Raw genomic sequence first — 20,900 nt, 5'->3', positions numbered from 1 at the left:
GAAGCAAGATCAGAGAGAGAGTAAAACTCCAATGAAGAATTCTGAAGGAAAAAATTCTTCTCCGAATTTTAATTTGTTGAGTCAAGAGTTGTCTGATTTTGTTGGAACTGAAGGTGGATCTACACAAGCAAAAAATTTTGTTGAGAAATCGGATGGTGCAGATATGAAGAATAAGTCTGATCCTGAAGTAATGTATGTGAAAATAATTATTTTATATTTTGTTTATGTTTTTTAATGTTTGTTATATTTTAGAACATATGCTTTATTGTTTAGAACATATGCTTTATTGTTCAGAACATACGTATTATGCTTCTGATTATGTTATTCCTATTTGATTTTTTAAGTTTGTTTGTTTTGTCAACAGGTTTGTTGTTGATGATGAAGTTGATAACGTGGTGATAGAAGATGCGTTGGATGTAGATTTGCAAGCTTTGCCTAGAAATATTCCAGATAAGTTACGGATGTTGTGCAAATGGGCAAATGCAGAGTTGGTGAAAGGGAATTTTGTTAGCTATGTTGTTTGTGAAGAGTTGTTTGGACATTCTGCTAAAGCATTATTGTTGAGGCAGGATATATATTCTATGGTTCATATGGAAGAGATAACTTGCAACGTTATAATTTTCTATATGAGGTATTTTGTTTTTGAAATGTTATAGTTTTATTTATATTAGTTGTAGTTGATTCTTACTATGTTCTTTTTTGTTTTTATGTAGCTACTTGTTTAATTTGTTGAAGAAAAGAGAAATGGAGAAATTGTTTTATTTTGTTGATCCTCATTACACTTATTCCATTGGAAGTTCTAAAACAGTAAGCCAGCGCTCTAATGAGTTGATGAATCGATTGAAGATGTCCACAATGGATAAGTCTATCTTTTTGTGTCCATATAATACAGGGTATGATTGTTTTAGTTATTTTATTTAATATTTTTTTAAGTAATTTTATGTATTTTGAAATAATAATAGTATTATTTTCAGTGGACATTGGACGTTGTCAATTATTGATTTGAAGAATTTTAGAGCTTATTGGTTGGATCCGTTGAGAAGGCGTTTGCCAAAGGGAGATGTATGGATTGATGTTGTGAATGAGTATGTTTTTTTGTTTGTATTTTGTTTATAGTTTATTTTGATATATAACTATGTTTGAATATTAAGATGATGTTACTGATTTTAATGATTTTTATTTTAACAGGGCTGTTCAATTATACTCTGAGAATGATGAAGTTAAAGTCAAATGGACTGCACTTTTGGTAATTCTTAACTTGTATATTTGTTTTGTACATGTGTGAAATTTTTTAGAACATAAAGGTTAGATTGATGTACATTATTTTAATGTTGTGGTTGTTGTGTTGTAGGGTGTGCCAGAGCAAAAAGATCACAAAACATGTGGTTTTTTTGTAATGCGGTTCATGAGAGATATTGTGATGGACAATGATTTGAAGTTTGCTGAAAAGGTATAGTCCATTTATAATAAATGTGTTTTGTTGCATTATTTTGAAATTATAATTTGTTTTATGGTTTTAATTTTTTTATATTTTATAGTGGAAAAGTAGGTGTGGTATGAAATATAATCAATTTGATTTGGATGAAGTTCGGGAAGAGTTTGTTGAAGAAGTGTTTAGAGTAGGGGTTGCTGGGCTTGATGAATGTTTTGCTGATGATGTTTCTGTAGTAATGCAAGGTAAGTGATATTTAAGAAGTTTTTTAATTTAGATTATGTGTATGTGTGTTTGGAACATATGGTTTATATTTTAGAACATGAGAATAGAATTTAAGATTATGTGGTTTCTGTTTTTGAACTTGGTTAATTTTGTTCCCTTTTGTTATTTTCTTTGTGTTGTTAATAGGAGAGTAGGCAAAGATGTAGTTGAGGAAGTGCAAGAAGTTGGTGTTGGAGATCGTTCAAAAAGGATTTCAAAGTTGCCTGGATATTTATAGTCTCCATTTTTGCTTGAGTCTGAGCATTTACTAAACAATATGCTTAGTTCGCGGAGAATGTTGGTTGAATATGCTTTTTCTAATGAAGACCCACAGTAAGATCTTAATTGAATGTTGTTTGTGTTAATTTAAATTTTCTTTAAGTTATACTGATTGTTTTTATTTTATTTTATTTTTCTTTTTGAAGTGAGTTGTTGTATAGTGATTGTTTGTCCACAATCAATAGAGAGGAGATTATGAGCTTGTCAGGAAGCAATCATTTGGTTAGTAATGTGGTTGATGCGTGGTCTCGAATATTGAATTCTGAAGAGAAGTGCAAGGGTCCAACTTCTGTGCATAGATTCTTCTTCTCTACTCTACCATTTGTATGTGTTTTTACATTTTGATATATTTTTTTGTTAAAAAGAAATTGGATTATATTAATATGAATGTTGTATTTTTGTATAGGTTTTACTGTGTACTAATAAAGGAGTTCCTGGAAGTACCAAGTACAGCGACAGACACAATGCTTTTTTTTGAGAGAATTAGTTATGAACTTCATGAGGCTAAAATAAACAGTTTAGAGAGTTATCACTTGGTAATTATATTAAAAGTAAATCGTGTTTTACTTTAATTGTTGTTTGTAATTATTATGATTGCTAATGGTTTTTTTTGTAGGTATTCTTTCCAGTTGTTTATGCTGCCCATTTCTATGTTTTCGTTATTAACCATTTTACTGGAAAGATAGACGTCATTGATAACAAGGCTCTTGATAAAGGCGTAACAGTCCATAGTAAATATAAGGGTTTTGCAAAGGCTTTGGTAATATTACTTATCTGTTTTTTAGTTTTGTTATTGTGTTCTACATATTTACTGTCATGTTCAGAAAATCTAAGTGTATGTTCTGAGTAGTTGATGATTTGTTTTAATATTGATAAGATGTTGTTCTATGTTTTTCAGGTGAAAGCATATTATCTTTATATAAAAAGAGAGAGCCCTAATTGCTTGAATGATATCAGTGCATATGGTTCAAAACATTTGAAGTTGAAGTGGAAAGAGTCAAGCAATAATGATGATTGTGGTGTTTTCCTTTTGAAACATATGGAATCCTATTTTGGACAAGAGGAGTCTGAATGGGATATTGGAGTTCGAAATAACAATGTGAGTTTTTTTTTAATCTTATTTATTATAGGCTGTTGTTATTATTTTGATAATGTTAGTAATAATGAATGGGATATTGTAGGTTGATCAGTTGAAGAATTTCAGAATTGAATACTGTTGGAAGATTCTGTCAAATTCTGGAAACAAAGAAGTTGCTGTTGTAAATGAGAAGGCCTTAAAATGGAAGAATGAACAATTAAAATAATTATATATTCTGCAATTGTTGTAATTATATATGTTAGAACGTAAGACATATTATTTTGGAACATGAAATATATTATTTGTAACATGCACGATTTTGTTAACAGTAATGAAGTGTTTGAAACACATATTTTGAATTGGATTGGATGAATTAGTGGTTTCTTTTCTTGGATGTGATATCTCAGTTTTGAGAAGGAAGGATATAATGAGAACCAAATGACAGCAGTAAAATTGATTATGGTGATAATTATGAAGATTGGAAATGGGTACAGGTGATGAATATTGTAATTTACAGAGAATGTTGAAATGGAAGTTAGATATTTAATGGTGGAATCAGGTCTATTGAGCCAAACCTTGAATTGTGATTTTGTTCAACTGAATGTGTAGGATTTGTGAATTTCTTGACTAGATTGTATATATCTGTTTAAAGTGGAAAGTTGTGTAGGTTAGTGGCTTGTTTAACAAAATATGTGTAATCATATGTAAATTAATCAGAATAGCATTAGAAGGTTGAAGTTAAATTTTAGTGCTATACATGTTTAGATGCAATATAAACATGTTAGATCCAGTTTGTCATCAAAATATTGTACCATATAAGAAAAAATTTATGTTTCAGCTTCTTACATTGGAAAAAAAATTATTGTATGTTCCAAAAAAAGATCGTATGTTCTAAAACATGTATCATATGTTCTAAATCTTATATCATATGTTCTAAATCTTATATGATATGTTCTAATCAATATATGAGATCAGTTCTCTTTTTCTGGACAGTTTCTGCTATCATGGTTAGCAAGCTGTTTACAGACTCTGCATAACCTCTTTTTTTTCTGGTTTTCCTCAACAGCTTTCTCTCTTTCACCCTTCAATCTTTTATCACTGTTTCCTTTTGGAAAATGTACACCTGTACCTTTGTTCTTTGATATTTTCGGTGCTTTGACATTAATTTCTGTTGGTACACTAGTTCCAATCAATATCTCAATGTCTTGATTTTTTGAACGAGTTTTGTTTTTCTCAGTGTCTTTTTGAGTGTTTTTAGCTTCTAAATCCATTCTGATTGCTTGAAACTTCTTCACACGATCCTTTATATTTTCCTCACTACCTTGAGCTAAATAGACAAAAACATTAATCTCTGACCATAGTTGATTCAGCCATATTTTCTTATCAATTGTAGCAGCACATTCTTCCATAAGATTTCCTTGCAGATTTATATTTTTTTGACTTGTTGCTAATGTAGTCCATCTGTTAAGCACATACCTTTTTGGAATTGATTCAAGCATTTTTGCCTTCCAAACCCACACCATGTGTCTGCATGGTAAGCCCTGTCTCTCAAACTTCTTGCACGAACATTTTGTTTCGTCTTCAATGTTGCTGTACGTAACCTGAAAGGTTTTTGATGTCCTTTGCTCTTTGATAGTGTAAATTTCAAAAGGAGGTTGTTTATAGAATCCTTCTATTCCACAAAAAAAAGATCCATTATAAACCTCTTCTTGAAACTCATAAAAGACAGTGGTTGTATAAACATCAGCTCCATGTGTTTCAATACCCATTGGTGTTTTGCATACAGGTCTCTTATGTTTGGCTTCATTGTCATTGTGAGCTTGGTTATGCCTTTATGCATCCATTGCACTATCAAATCTCATATAAAATTCTACAAGACTTAGATGAGAATTTGTAAAAGCAGTGAAAAAGTTGTTCTCACTCTCTGACCTTGATGTAGTTCTCATAATTCCTCCTAGGAATAAGTCCCTGAAATACGCTGGAATCCACATTTTTCTGATTTCAAATATTTGACATAGCCATTCATGTTTCTCCAAATTAAACTCTAAAAGGATTGCTTTCTATTTTTCATCAAATTCTGCAGGTTCTATCTCAACACTCCAAACAATTTGGTTGAATCCTTTTTAAGAAATTGGTTTCTTGCATAATTGTACGACCTATTAAAAGAACGAGTTAGTATTTTCATAATATACAAATATTTTGAACATGCGAATAATATATTGGAACATACAATTTAATACCTGATCAAAACATATAGTAGAACAGTCAAGCAGTAAAAAATTTAATTGTAAACAAAGTTTTAGAATGCTTACCTAATTTATCATTCATCTTTTTCATAATGTGCCACATGCAGAATCTATGTTCTGTTTTTTTGAAAACATTTTTTATTGCAATCTTCATTGCTGGGTCTTGATCTGTTATTAAGCATGTAGGTTCATTGCTTCCCATTGCATTAAGAAACGTTTTGAAAACCCACTCAAATGATGCAATATCTTCTTTAGCAATGAAACAAGCAGCGAACGTAACACATTTTTTGTGATGGTCTACTCCAGTAAAGGGGCCAAAGATCATGTTATATCTGTGGAAATAGTATAAAAAAATTTGTAAATAAGAAAACTTATTAAGAATATAAGAATAAGATTTTAGTACATGCCAATAATATATTGAAATTCATTAATAAATATTTAGAACATTGCAATAAGAAATCAGTACATATAATATAATACCTGTTTGTTTGGTATGTTGTGTCAAAAGATACCATATCACCAAATAGAGCATAATTCTTTCTACAAATTGGGTCTGCCCATAAAGCTCTACAGAGATGATCGTCTTCATCCATATCAAAGTCAAAAAAGAATGCAGACCATAGAAGTTTTTTCTTGTTGAAAATGTCAATAAACATTTGGACATCTGACTCATAAATGTAAGCCTTTAAATCTCTGTGGAAGTTTTTGAAATCATGCTTAGATGCACCTACATTGTTGTATCCTCCAACATTTTCTTTTATTTGTCTGTATGTTCTTACGAGTCCAACATTCATCTAAAGAAAAGACATTAAGAGATTTTATAAGGAAAGTAAATACAATTTGAAATATTATAGATGTTATGTTCTATGTTTCACTATGAACTGTTAGAAATGTACAAGTAAAGATGTTTGTAAACATTTTAAATTTATAATATGACTCACCTTAGAATTATCAACAATCATCTTCTTGTGTAGTATTGTCAGATTTCTTCCCTGTTTTTGAAATTTCATACATCGTGGACTGTAAAGTGGGTGTGTATGTTCCTCTTTTAAACGAAAGACAATATATTTTCCATCATTGCAGTACTTAAAAACAATTTGCGCTTGACATCCAACACGTGTTATTAATCTTCTTCTTGGTATGTGTCCTTCAATTTCTTCAACAATTTTTTTCTGCTTATGGCCTGCTTTATTGCACAAACAGTATTGAAAAATGACAAGATTTGAGTTTTTTCTTTTTTTAACTGTAGATTTTCTAATATTAAATCATGCTTCAGTGGCATATGTTTTGTAAAATTCAATACCCTCATCAATAGTATTAAATTTTGTTCCTACAGTAGGTATTTTTTCTGGAGAGCAACATGGCTTCCATTCTTTTGTTCCTTCAGGAGTCTGCCCAAATTCTACTTGTTGAGTGTAGGATATAATTGCAGTAGTAGAATCATTAGGCTGCTCTTGATTTGACACTGCATTTAAGTTGAATTTTTGAACATATGTGATAATATATAGAACATATGAACAAATGTTTAGAACATTAGGTACAGTTTGAAGAATGTATTGAACTATATATTTCAATATACTCAATTTTATTTTTTCAACAATTTTTAGAACTAATTATAAATAAGAAATGAATAATATGTACTATTATCTATAGAACACATGAACAATTATTTGGAACTAGCTTTTTTAGATTATGAAGAATGTTAATTGGGAATGTACCTCTTTCTATAGTTGAAGACAGAGAAATTTGATGATGATCATCATTCTCCTGTAGATCATTGTCTATTATTTCATGCAAATCCATTGTTTCCATCTGGATAGAATCTGAATTATTTCCAATTTGTTTCAGATTTAACGAATTTCTGAATAATTATAAACATAAGAAACAGAACAGAGAATAATATTCATTTATAGTTGTTGGATATTTCATTACCTGATTGATGCTATTGAGATCAATTGCTTTCAATCTTTTTGTTTGAATGTAGATCGTCTTTTTAATCTGATTTGCGATTTTTGAATGACAGAGCCATGAGGAAGGAGGAACGATGATGAGGAAGGAGGCTGATCTAATTAACGAAGGAGGATGGATGATGAGGAAGATCTGAGGTTGAATTACAGAAAAATGATCTGAGGTTGAATGACAGAGCCATGAGGAATGAGGAACGATGATGAGGAAGGAGGCTGATCTAATTAACGAAGGAGGATGGATGATGAGGAAGATCTGAGGTTGAATTACAGAAAAATGATGAAGATCGAAGTGATGGAGGAGGTGCGATTGTTGATCGTGATTTTGCGATGATGGAAGAATGATCTGCGATTGTTGATCCTCAATTTGCAAGAGTGAAACGCTGTAGTTTTGTAATTGGGATAGGTTGTTGTTTTTTTAATGTATAAAACTACGTTGTTTTGGGGTGGTTCTCACCTAACGTGAGTTCTCACCCAGGGGAGGGTTCTCACTTGATCCCTCCCCTATATATATATATATATATATATATATATATATATAATGGATTTAGGAGGATGAGCTCAACGGTAAGGAAATGACTCTTGTGGCACCTCAACAGCTTTTATTGGAGTCCTATAAGTGGAACGATATGTAAGTCATTTCGTAAATCCATCTGTAACCTTAATGGTTCGTTTGATTCATGGAATAGAGAGTGAATAGAAAGTGTATTCCATGAGTGAAAGAATAGAGATTCTTTGATCCAATCCAGGAATAATCAATATTATCATTCATTTCCAAAATTACACCCTATCCAATTTCTCAAATCCTGTAAATTTTGGTAAATCCATAATTTATATCCTAAAAAACATGAAAAATGAAAAAAAAGGGGAAAACGTTAGAAAATGCAAAAAATATAAAAACGTGAATAATGTGAATAACACAAAAAAAGACATGAAAAACACAAAAACGTGAACAAACGAAAAAATGAATGTGAATAACACGAAAAAGTGAAAAAATACAAAAAATAAAAAACGTGAAAAAATACGAAAAACACAAAAAAGTGAAAAACAGGATAAACATGAAAATGCGAAAAACGCAAAAAAAAAAAGTGAGAAAATGCAAAAGAATATGAAAACGCGAAAACATGAAAAAACACAAATAACACGAAAACCTAAAAAACACAAAAACGTGAGTGAGAAATTCAAAAACTTGAACAAAAAATGTGCAAAACGTGCTTTTAACTTTAAAGAAAAGGGGAAGATAAAAGGTTTGAGGAATTTTGAAAAAGTCATAAATAAATAGTTTAAATATGTAATGACTTGGGTAATTGGTCTAAATTACTCATTTGTAAGTTTAATCAATTTCATCTACGACTATAATTATACTCTACACAATCATGAATCTCATCATTTTCACTTCACTTATACGTAATATTATCATTGATCATTGATCGATAATAGATTAAAAACATGTGTACATAATTTTTTTTTTAAGTTCAAAAAAAGAACCATATATACATGTGTCTTTGATCAAGTGCAGAAACAATATAAAGTTTTCTAGTTTCTAGGTTTTTTTAACATGTCCCACATGTTTTTGATGTATTAATGATGATTAATCACGCATAATATGCTATTAATAATTATAAATTCGCTCAAATTTCAAACATTACCAGTAAAATTAGTTCCAACTTATAAACATTGAAATATAATTACACTATTATTTTTTATGTGAATAAAATTAATTTTTTCATTATTTTATATAATTCATTATGAGTTTTGGTTCAAACATTATATTTTTTTTTTATCTTAATCATTGTAGTTTTTAATATTTCAAAATTTATTTTTCAACTATTATATAAAAAAATTTAGTTAACCAATATAAATTTTTTAATTAAATTTTATATTAATTGTAGTATTTTTTTAATTTATGTGACATATTTTAGAATGATTTATACAAATTATTGATGAATATAGTTATTATTATGATTATTATTGTGAAGATGATGGCGTTAGTATAGTGACGAGAGAGATGACGATGATGGCGGCTCATGACAACTAGGACTACTACAACTACAAAGTCGTTCAATGTTTCAAAGTTAAGGTTAAATAAACAAACATTCCTGTCCTGTCCTCTGTCTAGAAAGAAACTCCCAACCCAACTTGTTAGTAATTAAATAAGGAATTAATTTACTATAAAAAAAAAAAAATAAGGAATTAATTGCAACCGTCTACATTCAGTGCTACTTTTGACATCTTCTTGCTTATTTTATTTCTATATTAAATCACCATTTTTTACATTATATTTAATCACCATTTAAAGAAAATACATTCACATTACAGTCAACTCCAAGACTCGCCAATAGTTTATCTTAATCTTACAATGTCAATTCAATTTTAGCAAATTAAATCAAAACAATATGTTAGGTGGAAAATCAATGAATTGTAATTTTAATCTCATTATAGGATTCGCTATTTTTATTGTGGCAGTTATAAATAATAACTTTCACCTCTCATATTGCAATTTGTTATTGTTTATCTCTTGTAAATATTTTAATTATCTACTGAATTTAGTCATCAATCATAATTCTTGCGTTAAAAATGTTAATTTGATTACTACTATTTTATTTTTATTGTTTTTAAGAAACACATTTATGGGGAATATATATATAAATTTATAATCTAAAAGTATATCGGAAAAGTTTGAATCTGCATCTTCAATATCATAGATCGTGATAGAGCAAATAACAGACCATACTTGAAACAGTTTTTGACACAACAACAACGAGAAACACACTCCAACCAAAATCGACTTCATAGTGTTTCAGTGAGCCGGATCTATGTGATAATAGATAAAACTATTCTGTTTTTCCATGAAGGAAAGAATGATAAACATATAGGGAGAAAGAACAAAAAAATTATAAATAAAAAAGAAACTATCAAATCTAGTACAGTAGAGCAACAAAAAAATTTGTTTAATAAAGAAAAACAAAACAAGTTATAAAAAAAACAAAACAAAACAAAGAAAAAATACTTATTTTTCAGTTAAAAACCCAAAAAATCCCAAAATCTAGATGAAGAAGAGCCGATAACTACTAATTTTACATCAAGAGATGTTTTTTATATATTACGGCAACTATTGGGAAAATTACAAGGTATGGTACAATAAACTAAAATGCGGTGAAATTGATTGATTTATTATTACTCGGTTCTCAATATCATAGCACAAGTCTACGTATGTATTCATCTTAAGTACTATTATTAGCGATATTTTAAAATATACTAATTTCAATCTTGCCGCATGTGGGAAGGGAAATTATGGACATGCTAGAGAAGTTAATTCTCAATTATTAAATGGATTTAATGAAATAAATTGCGCCTAAAGACGTGACACCGAATGATTGACAACAGACTCGAGGATTGAGAAAAAGTCTGTTTTGGATCCTTAGTATCGTTATAGAAACTTTACTAATAGACAATCATTCATAAAAAAGTTTAACAATTCAACATAAAGAGATTTTTAAATTTTTCTTTTGTTTTGCTTTTTTTTATTTCTTGAAATATCTTTGCTGATAAAGTGAGAATACTATGTAATTGGAATGGAAATACGGAATTGGAATTGTAGCTAAGAGGAATAACTGTTGAAACACCTTTCCACATGATTTTGATTTGATAAAATTATTTAATCCATGATTAAGGAACAATTAAATTTAAGTGTTTTGGTTTAATTATACTAATATGTTTGTTCAATATTGAGTATAAATATAAATACCAATGGGAATAAAAAGTAAGACAGGACGAAGTCAGCATGAGGATACAGCACAAGCTGAGTGGAGTGTAACTCAGCGTGATAGATGATCTTCAGAACAGAAGCTTAAAGATCAAACAAATCAACGAAGCTGAGTGGAACGCAACTCAGTATCAAAAGTAGAGAAGTCTTCTTGAAGAAATGTGTCTTGTAGAACGAAGCTGACCATGAAAGCTGAGTAAAAGAGAACTCAGTATTTGGATTAGCAAACAATCGAAGACAACGGCTATCAAAGACAAGCTAAGTGATCTTCAGGATAGCACGAATGATCCGTTTGCTAAAAGACAAGCTCCGACAACTGTCTGCACCAATAATAGAAACCTTGGAATTACGCAAAAGCCAATCTCGAGATGCATGGATCAACTGTTCTATCGCTAAAAGACAAACTGGCACAAGAAGACGAAATCTGTGAGAAGAGGACAAACCTGACGCCTGCGGAATTCAGATGACAGGATTGGCCTGCAAGTCTGAAGCTGACCAGAGCCTTGTCTCAAAAAGGAGCCGTTTGGATCAACGGACAAATCCAATATACAAATCATTTCTGCTTCAGACCTCAACTATAAAATGACATGATCATTCTTGGATCATCAGCCGAATACAAAAAAAAAAAAAAAAAGAGCATACATACAAAGCACACAAAAATCAAAAGAGATCTTACACCAAATTTCTATTCTTGTGTAAAAGCTAGATTGATTTTCTGTAATCATCTAAAGTGTTCTTCATCCGAAAAGAACAATTTGTATCAATTGTAAAATTGAGAGTGTTGTGCTGAGTACTCGGTGTTGAGTGCTTAGTGGTAGAGAAATCTAGGTGTTTGGTTATAGCACTTAGTAGGAGTTGAGTAGACGAATAGAGGACGGTACTTTTGCATATTCAACTACCTTGTAAACGGTTTGTGCTCTACCTTTAAAGAGCTCAGTATTGGATTTAAAAAGCCCGGAGGGATTCTGGGGACTGGACGTAGACGGAGAGGCCGAACCAGGATAAGTCGTGCTGAGTAATCTCTAACTCTCTCAATATATATATATATATATATCTGTATGTGTTGCTTGTTATATTTACTCAGCATATAAATTGTTTAAATTGACACTGAGTAAATAAGAGTGCTGAGTTGGAAGCTGACCACAAAAGTGTCAATTCCCAACTCATATGTAAAATAGTTCTAGTCAACATCTGACTAAAGTTATCTTACGCTACAATCGGCCGTGCTGACCAAAGCTGAGTTAACAAACTCAAGAAAATATATTAAGTCAGCTTAATTAAAAAGGAAAAAGTTATATTAGTTCCTAACCCCTCCTCCCCCTCCTTGGAACTAATTATACGGGACCAACAATAACAACAATGAATGAAAGCGAATTAAAATTAAACGAACAAACATGGTTTGGCATCTTGACCGTTGAAGTAAATCATGAATCTGAAGATCGAAACTATGTTGTATTGATGTGGACAGATCGACAATTGAGTTTAGAAATGATAATTTAAGAAAGTTTCAACAAAACATAGCGTAAAAAAAACAAATTTGTGGGTTTAGATATCTGAAGGGATCCTGGATTTGCTTCGAGAGCTTTGGTTTCGTAAAAATAAAAATTTACTTTGGGATGTTGGGAACATGGTCGCTTAAAAATTTGATTCAAAGAAGGGCTAGAAGGATGTGAAAAGATTTTTGGAAAGGACAGCGATCGATTCGAATTGCAGGAAATAGAACATAAAAATGGTATTTTTGGGCGGTTAAAAAATTTGAAGGAATTCTGGATTTGCTTGGAGAGATTTGGACTCTGTAAAAACGAAAATTACGTTGGGATGTTGGGAATGTGGTCGCACAGGTTCAAAGCAGCGCCGAAAGGATGTGAAAAGATTTTTGGAAATGACAGCGATCCGGTTCGAATTGCAGGAAACAAAACATAAAAATGTCAGATTTTGGGGATTCGAAGATCTGAAAGAACTCTGGATTTGCTTGGAAAGATCTGAAAGAATCCTGGATTTGCTCGAAAAAATGTCAGATTTTTCATAAAACATTTCAGGTTCGGCTATTTTCAATGCTTTTTTTTTTTTTTTTGCAGACATTGCACAATTCTTAGCCACATTTTTCTTAGCCACAATTCTTCGAAAAATTATATATTTTTTACCACTGATTTGTTGGAGCTCCACGAATAGTCTCTAGAAACCTTGAGATGGTCTCACGCCAAAATTACGGAATTTGATCTCTTGAAAAAATCATCAAAGTGACGGACTGCGCTTATCTAAAAAATAGAAACAATATTAAACTTTGTAACTTCTTTTCTTTTTATTCTTTCTATGTGTTTTTTCTTTTATATCTCAATTTTTTCTTTATTTTGTGAATAAATTTAATATGTATAAATTAAAAATTTAGAATCACCTCAAACAACTGTAAATGATCATATCGTGTCAACCTATTACTAAATGGATCGTGTCAGAATTGACTTTTTTAACCCCCAATTTTTTTAGGATTAGTTACATAAATATCATAATTAACTACAAAATTACAACTAAATCAGATTATCAAATTTAATTCTAAAAATGTCATTATTTTTCACATATAACAAATAAAGTATTTTGTACACCCTAATTTAAAATTTTTAAACTCCAATTTATAAATCATAAATCCTAGATAATATATTTAAGACCCATAATTTATAAATTTTAAATTTTAAAATAGATTAAAAATCATAATTTTATTAATTTGATATAATTTAAAATTAGGATTTCATATAACTGTATATAATTTATTTTAAAGGAATTGTATATAGTTTTTGAAATGTGAATTTATATGTAATTTTTTTTAATAGTTAGGTTGACACCCGTCAAATGTCAACCCACGAATTTAACTCGAAGCAAAGAAATATGTAATGATTTGAAAAGCATAGCACCGAGTTGAAAATGAGCTATTTTGTCAAGAAGAAATTGAATTGTTTATAGCATGCTCTAGCAACTTGCTACTACTATTTAGAGATTTTATTAGGCACACACACGAACTCGATCAGGCTGCCCATGGTGGGTCAAAATGGAGGCTTCTTGGGCCTAAATTTGAATTATTCCAAGTTGAGAAAAACTTACTGCTAAAGTCACCGTACGCCAATAATTCTCCACTAACATGGGATATAGATTTTTAAAGTACAAGAGTTTGAGATGCTATCATGGATGCTGACACCACTCATGGTTTAGATGAGTCAGAGATATACGGAATTTTATTAAAATCAAGGCTCTATCTCTACATTTCACACTGAGCAAAGTACCACTGGTCTAGGATTACAGATTGATTTTTTTTTTTTTTTTTTTAGTATTTTTACCCACATTTAATAGAGTATTCAGCAATCAATAAATACTCAAACTCTCTAATTCTCTAGACTCCTCTAGATCCATCTCTGAAATTAGATGTGAAAATTATCGAATTCGTGTCATATCAAATTTTATGTTATAATAACCTAATCAGATTAGTATCGATTCATGTCATGTTTTTAGATTATATGTAATTTTACTATGTATTTATGTTAATGGTGATTTTTTTTAAAAGGAAGATATAGTATCATTTTTAAATATTTTATTTCAGTATTCGATTAACATATTAACACTAGGCATTCAAAAATCCGCTAATATCATATTATGCCCATGTAATGTGTTTACTAGTCATATGTAATTTTAGTATCTATATTAAGAATGACTTATAAAATATAAGAGGTTTGAGTCATGTTTAAATGTAATAATTGTAAAATATAAGAGGTTTGAGTCATGTTTAAATGTAATAATTGTAATTTTAGTATCTCTATTAGTTAAGACGACATTTAAAAATATGAGACAATATGATAATAATTTTAAATATTCGTGTCATTTTGAGTTAATATCACAATTCACTCCAAAAATTTGCACATCAACTTCGCGTCAACCAAAATTGTACACAGTAGTTATTAAACTAAATTAAATACTAACATTATATACCAATTTCGTATCATATAATTAAATCGTGTCTAATTTTACTGTCTCTATCTATCTGAGAGTGATGAAGTTGAATCCAACTTGGGAAAGAATGATGTCAACGTTTCCCGAATGAATATATCCCTTGCCGTACAAGCAAGGGGATCATATTGGAAACCACTCCAATTCTCTATGTACAAAAGTCAATTTCAGGTCATATTGCAACCCCAAAGTAATACACAATGCCACATGGATGCTCTAACCGTCTAACAAGTATTTCGATTACATACTGTAATTTTTCTCTGGTTTCAACCTTCTAATTAATTTCTCAATTTATGCAAAGAATACAGGTAGTAGAACCATTAAAAATATAGAAATTTCAGCTTAATTTCAATATCCTAAAATGAGCAAGCAAAAGTATATCACCATTTCCAGAAACCTTTTTTTTCCACTACACTATTTACAACTCACGAAAAAAAGAAAGATTGGTAACTCAAAAGTCAAAACAAGTTCCACCATTATGTATCAGTTGTTGGCCACAAGAAAAATAAAGAAAAGTTTTCTATTTCTTCAACAGAATATGGCAAAACAGGTAATAATATTGGACATCCTTCCAGCTCAAGCAACTCACACTACACTAAATGCAGACTGTATTGTTGATGAGAAGCGAGTTGCAATAGTCTGGGTGGCAAACGATTGAATCTGCTTCTTCGCATCTGAATGTGAACAAAACACTGTTCAGTACAGAATGAACATGAATAAACCCAAAATGAAACCTACAAAGTGCAATTTGAGATTTGGACTTCAAGCATTTCATTTCACAACTTTTACATATGTAGAAAACAAGATATCAGTTCATGTGGATTAAACTATTCAAAACACAAAACAAAATCCAAATAGATCAAGCCGAATTATTCATACTCCCGAAAGGAAGAAAGCAGATCAGAGGATTAGGTAACATTATATTCATACTCCATATGAAACCATCATGCATTTTGGTGACAATTCTAATTGTATTAACAAGAAACGGGAATTAACTGTTGAATCTCATAACAAAAGTTTGACAGAAAAGTCCAAGAGGCTAAAGGCAAGAGTTAATTTTTGTTTTTCAGAGATATAGTTCAGTATATAGTATGTCAAACTATTTATTCGTCCATGATGAGCAGAATAAGAGGGCTTTACAATCAGGGCATATGTCGTAGATTGATCTCAATGTTCAATCGTCGAAGTTCGACCTTGAAGAGACCAAATGAAATCTTAAGCAATCAGGTCTGGTCAAGCGTGGCCTTTGGAGGTGTGGAACCAAGATAGCTCAAGTAATAATTAGTTTAAGGCCCCTAACTAAGAATTAAAAGGAAAATAGGACTATTGAGATTGCAAACCAGCCATGAACACCTCTGGAAAATATTTGTTTTATTAGAAACGAAAGTATAGAACACCACTTCATTTGATTCTCCATTGAAAGAGTAGTCTTCATTTCAGGAATCATTTATCAGAATAAAGAACATCAGCTACTACATTATTTGATAGCAGTGCCATCATCATACTACACTATTAGCATCATCAAGGAACCAACTTAAAATGACTAGTATGTCACACTAGAGCACCAATTAAAGCTGAAATCTAAGCCCCCATCTCAGCCCACATGATTACGCTAACAATGAACATGAAACATCATTCACAGCAGGTTTCCAGCATAGCATTATAAATAACACTGATACTGATTTTCAAATTCCAATAACATATATCACGTCAATAAATTATAAATAAACTAAAATTTTCAAGTAATAAAGTTCCAAACCTTTGCGGCATTTGGTGAACCCGTAGATGTTTGCAAGGCTGAGGCTCAAACATACTCCTACTACCAAGACATAATCAACCTCAAATCTTATAATTGAAAATATTCCAAGGACAATCCAAGCAGCTGCCTGCACAATAGCCAAGGGGGAACAGAAAGAGAGAGTATAAGACATAAAAAGAATATGTAAAATACTAGACCAAAAAAGTGAATTAAGAATTTGAAAGAAAATATATTTAAGTTTCATGCAACTGGAATTTGATGTATACAGAATGCAAGTAGTTGAAGTACGCACAATCATGGTAGTACCTTGTTTAAGTTACACAAATAAACACTGCCAAATTTTACTTGTAATCCCTTCCATACCAGTCATCATGAGATAAATATCATTTTAATCCTTGTCAAAACATCAGGACACCTACAAGTTGATAAAAACTAAGCAAGGTAGTTCCCCTAATCCTCCCAATTAAACAAGCAGCAAGCAGAGAAAATAAAAGAAACAGAGGAAAGAGATAGGATGAAAGATTTGAGTATTATTATCCGAAATAGAGAAAGGAAAGTTACAAGGATTAGCAAAATCCCCACAGGAAGAACATTCTTCCCTCCCTACTAAAAGTAGAGCCCTGCAAATTGCAGAAGGACTAGATCCAAAATTGCCTATCTCATGTTTTCCTCTACCCCACGTATATACTGAATTCCTCACTCACTATACTGCCAGCTCACCTCAAAGGACATAACAGAATTTGTCCCTCAACATAACTAACTTCCTAAATTACTAAACTGTCCCTGCTGATTTGTTTTTCTTCCTCACGTAGACTTTCAATGTCTTAGGCCCACTATTGATATCCAGAATTTGCCCACTATTAGCTGGTTCTCTATCACAAGTCTTCTATTGGCATTATGGTCAACTGAAAGTTATATTATCCATAGCTGAGTAAGCAGCAGAACTAACCTAAGGCATGAACGCATACATCCCGTAATATGAAAAACAAAATTTAACTTATACAATGTAATAGTAAAAAACTGGCTAACTGTAATAGAAGTTGTGATATTAGATTTAGATGACCACAACGCACACAAAACGGTAAGACATAACTCCAAAATTTACCCCAGTATGCAAAATAAGAAAGCTGACAAGTGCAGAATAAAAAAATAAATGTAACTGGACCTCGCATATATTGTACTAGTTCAAAGAAATACTAATGATTGGCCATACAAGAATCTGATTTATTATTAGAAAAGAAATCTAAAGAAACCTCGTAAGGAAAATATAAGACCAAAGAAATAATCTAAATAGGAACCCTACTCCGAATAGGATCACCTTCCTCCATCATCATTGTCATCAAGTAAAGGAATCATATTATTCTTCTTTCCCCTTGTTAAGGGCAAGGTCATTAATATCTTATTCCTCTCATCCATCTCCCTTAATCCATCCATAAAAAATAACTTGTCTCAGAATAGCCCAACTTACGAACCTATATTTGAGACCATTTTAAAATTCAGGAAGACTATGAAGTGAGGCAACCCCAATTTAAAACTAGACCATAGCAGATGGTGCGGGAGTATTCACCTTTCAATAGTTCATTCCATAAAATTACATTTATTGCCATAGATAGTACCATCCCACAGTCAGAACCAGACAAGTTAAACCAAAAAATAAAGGCTAGAAAGAAAAAGAAAAAGAAAAATGAAAAGTTATTCTTAATGGTAGTCTATAATAACTTGCTTAGTCCGAGGCACATGCGAAGCGATCAGGCGTAAGGATGGAGCTTGGCATTTAAATAATATAAGATGCATGGGGCTAAAGGTCTGAGTCGGTCTTTGAGGAGAAATGAAAGCATCAGTTGCTACTTCTATCCTCACTACATCACGCCCCAATTTTCATTTCCTTACCTATTTCCTCGTCGTCAGACTAGACTATGCTAGATCAGAATCTATGTGTATTGATTTTGATCGTGTTACAAGTATCAAGCAAATAAAATCATGAAAAGCTATAGTTAGATGAGATGGAAGGTAGCACACAACCAAAAGCATCCATGAGCACTTTCAGTCTTTAGCTAATTACAAAAGCAATAGCACCTCCATTTAATTCTCCCATTTCTTTTAACGTCTTGTCCAGGTAAGAAAAGTAACTTAGCACTGGCTTAGATGCATCTCATTTGGATTTTCATTTGCATGAAGTTGACATTTTAAAAAAATCAATGTTCCAGCACAATACATGTTATGATAATTAAATGAACAGTCAAGGTAATGTTTACTCACGGTGAGGTATAATGTCCACCAAAATAGCCATGAATCCTTCTTGTTCATGCGAGCCAATGACTGCAAAAGTAACAAGAATAATATAGTAGGGGTGTACGATTTGCAAACACACAAGGGATGTACAAAAGGAAACTATGTAATATAGTTAATAACAGAAATATATTTTTAACCTGCTGGTCAAGGCATTCAAATTTCCATATGCTCTTACCCTCCTCACTTATTTCATTCCACCACCTAAGTCCAACTAAGATCCTTCCACTTACATTCTTTACTACCCAAAAATCAAGGGCAGCAAGAACAATAGTAACCACAAAGATGATTATGAAGCTATCAACAAATAGAGCTGAAAGTATGTAAAATGCCAGAGCTGCACCCTGTGAAATTTGATTCAGTGGGTTAATTCTTCAAATTTCCCAAAACAATTACAAGTAATAAAAATACTTCAAACCTTGAAGAGAACATGAAACAAGCATGTCGTTGGATTGGCATAGTTTTCCACAGCAGGCTGCAAATAGAGGTTTGAAACAATTAAATTGAATTTTAAACAATTGTTACCAAGCATAAACACAGTACGAGGGATACAAATCAAGATGCAACGGATCTAACACTGAGAAATTTCCCCATAAAATTCTCTAATGTAGCTCAAAAAACCTTCACTAGAAAGTTAAATATGGTAGTACCTAATCAGTTTAGAAGTAAATTGTAATGTTGCCTGAGGAGGTATTTGACATCCTGAAAACTTTATGAATTGCAGCTTTTTGGTGTATAACAATTGAACTAATTTAGATATAGATAAAAGCATCAAAAGACTAATCCGCAACTCAAATCGAAGGAAAGTAGTGAACATGAAAACAAAAGATGTATTGATCTGAAACGCGCCATGAATAATAAAGTAAGAAACGATATATAGATCTGAAGAGTAATAATGTGTATTTACCTGATTGAAATCCATGGTGAAGATAATTAGGAAAAGAATTGGCGCCTCTTGCAGATCTGTGGTCAGTTAGATGATCATTTTAGATATAGAACTTACACTTGACTGAACGTTGGCTTACTGGGTTTCTCACCATTGATGACACAATTACACAAACATTCGATTCTCACAATGCATCACGGCCCATTTCTTTTGGGCTTAGAGAAAAAAGACAAACGGCCACAAAACTCAATGCCGGGCAACAGATTGGGCTTTTACTGAACAAGTTTAAAAATAGGCTTTTTATATGAAAATAATAGGATTTGAAAAATTGTGCTAATTTAAATAATATCAAACTATATAAATTATTGTTTTTCATATATATTTCAAGGATTAGGTTTTATAAACTAGGGATCTAAGATATATATTTTTAAAGTTTAGGATTTATGAATTTAAGTCTAAAATTTAAAAATTATGACATAAAATTATATTTTATTTGTAATATATAGAAAATAGTGATATATTGAGAATTAAATTTTGTAATATGGTTCAATTGTAATTTTTTTTTTAATTAGATATGATTTTCATGTACTACTTATAAAATTACAATTAAATCAAATTACAAAACTTAATCCTTGATATGTCACTTTTTTCCTATATATGTATGATTTTATATCCTAATTTATAAATATTACACCTCAATTCTTAAATCATAAACCCTAAAAATTATATCTTAAACTCATAATTCATAAAACCTAATTCTTAAAATATATGAAAAACAATTATTTGTTTAGTTTGACATTATTTAAAATATATCTTAAAGTTTTCTCCATTTAGAAAGATGTCACCATGCGCTGGTTTCTCGCCTCCGTTTGCACTCCAAACTTTTTACGGTGTTGGATTTTTGGGGTCTCTGATCACGTAGGTAAAGTCTATTTTTCAAAATGACA

General features: G+C 31.1%; 3 protein-coding genes across 3 annotated transcripts; 2 read left to right on the top strand and 1 right to left on the bottom strand.

The window, feature by feature from the left end:
* Nucleotides 1–1,960: 1,960 nt before the first annotated feature.
* Nucleotides 1,961–2,490, top strand: LOC136216853 (uncharacterized). Its single transcript, XM_066003402.1, has 3 exons — nucleotides 1,961–2,029; nucleotides 2,122–2,299; nucleotides 2,382–2,490. The coding sequence occupies exons 1-3, from the start codon at nucleotides 1,974–1,976 to the stop codon at nucleotides 2,451–2,453; spliced, it is 306 nt and encodes a 101-aa protein (XP_065859474.1). The 5' UTR covers nucleotides 1,961–1,973; the 3' UTR covers nucleotides 2,454–2,490.
* Nucleotides 2,465–3,279, top strand: LOC136216791 (uncharacterized). Its single transcript, XM_066003349.1, has 5 exons — nucleotides 2,465–2,478; nucleotides 2,528–2,549; nucleotides 2,592–2,735; nucleotides 2,874–3,074; nucleotides 3,157–3,279. The coding sequence occupies exons 1-5, from the start codon at nucleotides 2,465–2,467 to the stop codon at nucleotides 3,277–3,279; spliced, it is 504 nt and encodes a 167-aa protein (XP_065859421.1).
* Nucleotides 3,280–15,444: 12,165 nt separating this feature from the next.
* Nucleotides 15,445–20,125, bottom strand: LOC136217605 (Golgi apparatus membrane protein-like protein ECHIDNA). Its single transcript, XM_066004199.1, has 6 exons — nucleotides 19,975–20,125; nucleotides 19,486–19,542; nucleotides 19,208–19,411; nucleotides 19,038–19,097; nucleotides 16,779–16,905; nucleotides 15,445–15,693 (listed from the first exon to the last, which is right to left on the bottom strand). Exons 1-6 carry the CDS (start codon nucleotides 19,987–19,989, stop codon nucleotides 15,605–15,607), a joined length of 552 nt encoding a protein of 183 aa, XP_065860271.1. The 5' UTR covers nucleotides 19,990–20,125; the 3' UTR covers nucleotides 15,445–15,604.
* Nucleotides 20,126–20,900: the final 775 nt, after the last annotated feature.

This window comes from Euphorbia lathyris, chromosome 2, assembly GCF_963576675.1.
Source record: "Euphorbia lathyris chromosome 2, ddEupLath1.1, whole genome shotgun sequence".
Lineage (NCBI taxonomy): Eukaryota > Viridiplantae > Streptophyta > Magnoliopsida > Malpighiales > Euphorbiaceae > Euphorbia > Euphorbia lathyris.
Note: the sequence above shows the minus strand (reverse complement) of the source record. Positions and strands in the feature narration are given on the sequence as shown.

Coding starts and splice junctions, on each gene's coding strand:
- LOC136216791 (XM_066003349.1), top strand. Junction 2,550..2,591: donor AATCGTGTTTTACTTTAATT/GTTGTTTGTAAT, acceptor TTTTTTTTGTAG/GTATTCTTTCCAGTTGTTTA. Junction 3,075..3,156: donor TTGGAGTTCGAAATAACAAT/GTGAGTTTTTTT, acceptor GGGATATTGTAG/GTTGATCAGTTGAAGAATTT.
- LOC136216853 (XM_066003402.1), top strand. CDS start 1,974: ATGCTTAGTTCGCGGAGAATGTTGGTTGAATATGCTTTTTCTAATGAA. Junction 2,030..2,121: donor TTTTCTAATGAAGACCCACA/GTAAGATCTTAA, acceptor TTCTTTTTGAAG/TGAGTTGTTGTATAGTGATT. Junction 2,300..2,381: donor TCTTCTCTACTCTACCATTT/GTATGTGTTTTT, acceptor ATTTTTGTATAG/GTTTTACTGTGTACTAATAA.
- LOC136217605 (XM_066004199.1), bottom strand. Junction 16,906..19,037: donor GGTGGACATTATACCTCACC/GTGAGTAAACAT, acceptor GCTATTGTGCAG/GCAGCTGCTTGGATTGTCCT. Junction 15,694..16,778: donor GTTCACCAAATGCCGCAAAG/GTTTGGAACTTT, acceptor GTTCACATTCAG/ATGCGAAGAAGCAGATTCAA.